The 4,185-nt window shown below is 40.4% G+C and overlaps 1 protein-coding gene across 1 annotated transcript; it reads left to right on the plus strand.

Moving 5' to 3' along the window:
• On the plus strand, positions 1–889 carry LOC109132991. The gene is made up of 2 exons (XM_019245509.1): positions 1–35; positions 121–889. Exon 2 carries the CDS (start codon positions 213–215, stop codon positions 756–758), a length of 546 nt encoding a protein of 181 aa, XP_019101054.1. The 5' UTR covers positions 1–35; positions 121–212; the 3' UTR covers positions 759–889.

Below are 4,185 nucleotides of genomic sequence, written 5' to 3' on the forward strand. Positions count from 1 at the left end.
AGATCTACACTCCTAAACACTGGGTGGATACTCCGGTAAGTTAATTCTTCCTCAAAGAAATCACTCACTAAACCCTTTGTCATAAAAAGCATGAATTTTAATCAAACCTTGGGATGGCAGCACATGGAAGCAATGCTCAACCTTGTGAGGAGGCGCTATGGGGTCAGTTGCGTGAGTCTAGGATTGCTATTCTCGACACTTGGTTCTGTAACATGTTAACAACCGAGTTACGTCGATACAAGGCTTCCAAGAAGAAATCAGGGTTCGCTTGGAACAACATTATAAAGAACTACGTCTTAGGTAATGTCCACAACCGATCCACCAACCTGGCATGGTACAAAGACGTTGATACTGTATATCTTCCTATGAATTGGGGAAAACGGCACTGGGTGGCACTTGTAATTCGGTTGAGGAAGGGCAATATCTTTGTCCTTGATCCATTAATTATCAACACCCCTCCCAAAAAGGTTCCGCATCTTATGCGCCCTGTCATAGATCTGCTCCCAGTGATTGTTAAAGAGTTCGTCGACCCAGCATTAGTTGACTGCCCTCTCCCCCATGTCTTTAGTCTTGAAAGGCTTCCCAATGTTTACCAGAATGACAGGACCGGAGACTGTGGTCCTCTTGCTGTCAAGTTTATCGAGCTCCATGCATTGAAGGTCATGCCTGATTCACTTACTGAAGATCTTGTGGACAAGTTACGCATGTCGTACGCAGTTGATGTCTACCAAGAATTCGTGGTCCCTCTAACAAATTGACCCTATTATAGATCGGTTAACTGACATATGTCCTACTATGTTGATGTCTACCAACATTATGTTTCCCTTTTGCGAACCTGAACTTGTGGTGTGTGTTTAATTACTACGGTTTATGACTTTTGATCCCTATGTTTGTGTTTGTGTTTCCATATATCAAACCTCTTTTGTGTTTCCCTATACCAAACACGTTAAAATAGGTTAGCCCCACCTTTATCAGCTTAATTAAATGGTCTACGCTGTAGTTATGTAGCCCTCTGACTCATAAGCACAAAAGCTACAGTTGAGCCTAATCAATCACTTCTCAGTTGCGTGTTGATATCTACACTACTGACACAAAGTCAAATTTCTCGCAAAACCCCTTCTCATAAAATTTAAACCAAATAATTATGATTTTTAACTTTTGCTTCCATTTCCCTTTAAATTGACAACTCTTATCCTTTCCATTTAATATCCACTACGCCACACATACTTACTAGTACGATCATAAGAAAAAAATGGGCCAATATAGCTACTCTCAACCATCTTCCTCATCGGCAGCATCTGCTGATTTCCCTGTCATTGCTCCGCCATCTCCGGAGTCTCCTTCATCGGCATCTTCTATTTTCTCGCGTCGCTATGGGGATCCAACCTACGGCCTTCCTCGTAAGTGCATATGTGGGAGTCATCTCAAAACTGGCACACGTCTCGAGGAAGGGGGTATTGTTTGTATATACTACGAGTGTAAGAGAAGTGGTGTACGTCCCTAATATATATCATCTTTTTATCTTTGCTTGTCCTTCTATTATCTGCACAACCTGATCCCCCACCTAAAAACTTTTTCAAGGCTGGAGGTGGTCACTTCAGCAAGATGTGGGTCAAAGCCATTATCGAGGAAATACACGACATCAAAGCTAGGTTTGCCGAGAACGATGACCGGATGATGAAGTTCCTCACTTACACTGACGAAGGAGAGCGTTGTGACCCGCGCACGGTCCTGTCGCGTGTTTCCGCGATTGAGGAACAGACCGAAAGCCTGAAGGACATGGTTCTTGAGTTAAGTGCAGGCATGACGGACTTCAGGGGAGTTGTGCAAGGTCTCCAACCACCACCATCAACCCCAAGACGCAAACTCTCTGACTTTGCGGTTGCTGTTTCATCTGTTATTGGCCTTGCTTGCTTCATCCTCGGGTTCGCCCTCTGCATCAGACACATCTCAGGTTGATGGACATCTATTATGTCTCTCCTCGGTGGACAGTATTCAATCAGATGCCCCTGCTTAAGTTTTTAGCCATAATATCCTAATATTCCCTTCCGTATTTGACTACTTTTCCTCTTCTTGAATTCACGTTGTTTTTAGAGAGATTAAGGTCAGTTCGTAGTAAAACAATTATGAGTTTACCGATGCAGTATTGATGGACATATGTTCATTTATGTCTACAGTGTCCATTGTATCAAGTAGCATTGTACTTCATTATTAATGTCTCCTAAGAAGGGTTGTGGACTAGTAGACTAAAGTGAGTAATGTCTATTAAATAAAACTAAACAATATCTATTGTATCAAGTAGTACTGTACTCCGGAACATGTCAATCAAAGTAATGTCTACAAGGAAGGGTTGTGGACAAGTAGTTTAGAGTGATTAATGTCTATTACAAGGAAGGGTTGTGGACAAGTAGTTTAGAGTGATTAATGTCTCTTAAAAAAAAACGATACATTTAAGAGATCCCAACATTCAATCTCGATAATATGATGTTGAATTGGCGGATACATGGAAGTTGTTACTCTTAAAACATACAGATAAACTAGATAGTGCGCCACCAAACAAAGCAAGCTTCACATCGGGAGTCAATCGTGCATATATAGCCAGGTCCAACACACTTTGGAACATCAAAAAACCTCCACGTGTCCCTATACCTTTTGATACATGTAGTACCAATTTCCCTAATGTTTTCGAAGACCAACTCCGAATAATATTCGGCCATTGAATAGGACCCAACTCTTTCTTTAAATGAGTTCATTGTGGATACACCCTCGCGGTAATGACCACAACAAATTAGAAACAGCCCTAGTGCAAACTGCATCTCCTCAGAAAATGGTGTGGTATTGAAGAGCAGATCAATGGATTCTTCAATCATACCCTCTCTAGCTACAAGGCGAAGACTCTCAAGGTAACACGTGTCAGGATTGCCAGCGTTGACACACTTTATGAAGAATGGGTGAAAATTTGAGGACTTGTTTACAAGAATAGGGGCATCTTTCAAAGTAATTAGAGAAACTTCTTTCAAAACCTGATGGTGGCAAACAAGAGACATACCGGTTTTATTAGTGCCCAGAAGGGGACCTAAGTACTCGAATCCCTGCTTAGCCAATTTTTGTATTATCAAAAGTAAAAGATGTTCAGGAAGCGAATAGAGGAGGTTCGCATTTGAACTTAAAAGAGAGGACATGTTTGTTTTGTTATGAATTGTAGACACTGGCGAGTGCCATGCAGTTGAAACCGTTTAAATAGATGTTTATATTAGGGTTTCAAATGTCATTAATATACTATCTAATTTACTGAGTTTCTGGTTGGGACGGCTACAGTTTTAAAGTTGATGTGATAATGTTAACTTTGTGGTTGGTAAAAGTCAATTAAATTCACAATAACTATTGAGTTACTTAGATTGTTAGTAGACATGGACTATGCTTTAGTCCTCCATTGGAAGGTGGGTATCGTAGAGTTGTCGACCTTAACTGTGTGTTTGACCAAAAAAGACATTTGTGATAGGTTAGTAGACTAAATGTTTCTGTTACGCAATATTTTCCATAGTTGTTTTTATAGTGGTAGAAAAGCTGTTTTGTTTTGACGGTTGATTATAGAAGTTGAACATGTTTGTGTTCGAAAGAATCGTAGAAAGTGGTGGACAAGTTTACGGAAGATTGTCCGCAGTTGTAGTTATAGGGTTGGACAAGTTTTTGGGTTTGCATCTTTAGTTTGTTTTGCAACCAAATAAAAAAAGAGGGATAGTAATCAAAAGTCTACGACAAAGTTGAAGATGAGTTCAGTAGGAGAGCAGAGTACTTCACACACAAAAATAAATAAGTTCTACAGAAAGTAGACAAAGTAGACAAACACAAATTAAAGTGGAACAACAAATTCCTCGAAGACGTCGATTGTTTGCTTGATACAAAATACAAAGATGTCATGCTCCCAGTGCTGGCTTTCATATTAGCTGCGAACAAGTCTTCCTGTTGTGTCCTTCTCCGAAACATCTACCACATTTTGGGGCTGTCTTTCGCTTCTTACGCTGGTTTTAATTATTACCAAGATAGTTACAAAACTAATTCAGCCACTGGTTAAATGTTTAAACGGTTATGCCATATCTGTACATGATCACTAAAGAGAAACTTACTTTTTGCTTCTCCCCCTTAGAAGGTATCCTTTTCTTTTTCGGCCTCCCCCCCCCCCCC

This window comes from Camelina sativa, chromosome 5 (assembly GCF_000633955.1).
Source record: "Camelina sativa cultivar DH55 chromosome 5, Cs, whole genome shotgun sequence".
Taxonomy (NCBI): domain Eukaryota; kingdom Viridiplantae; phylum Streptophyta; class Magnoliopsida; order Brassicales; family Brassicaceae; genus Camelina; species Camelina sativa.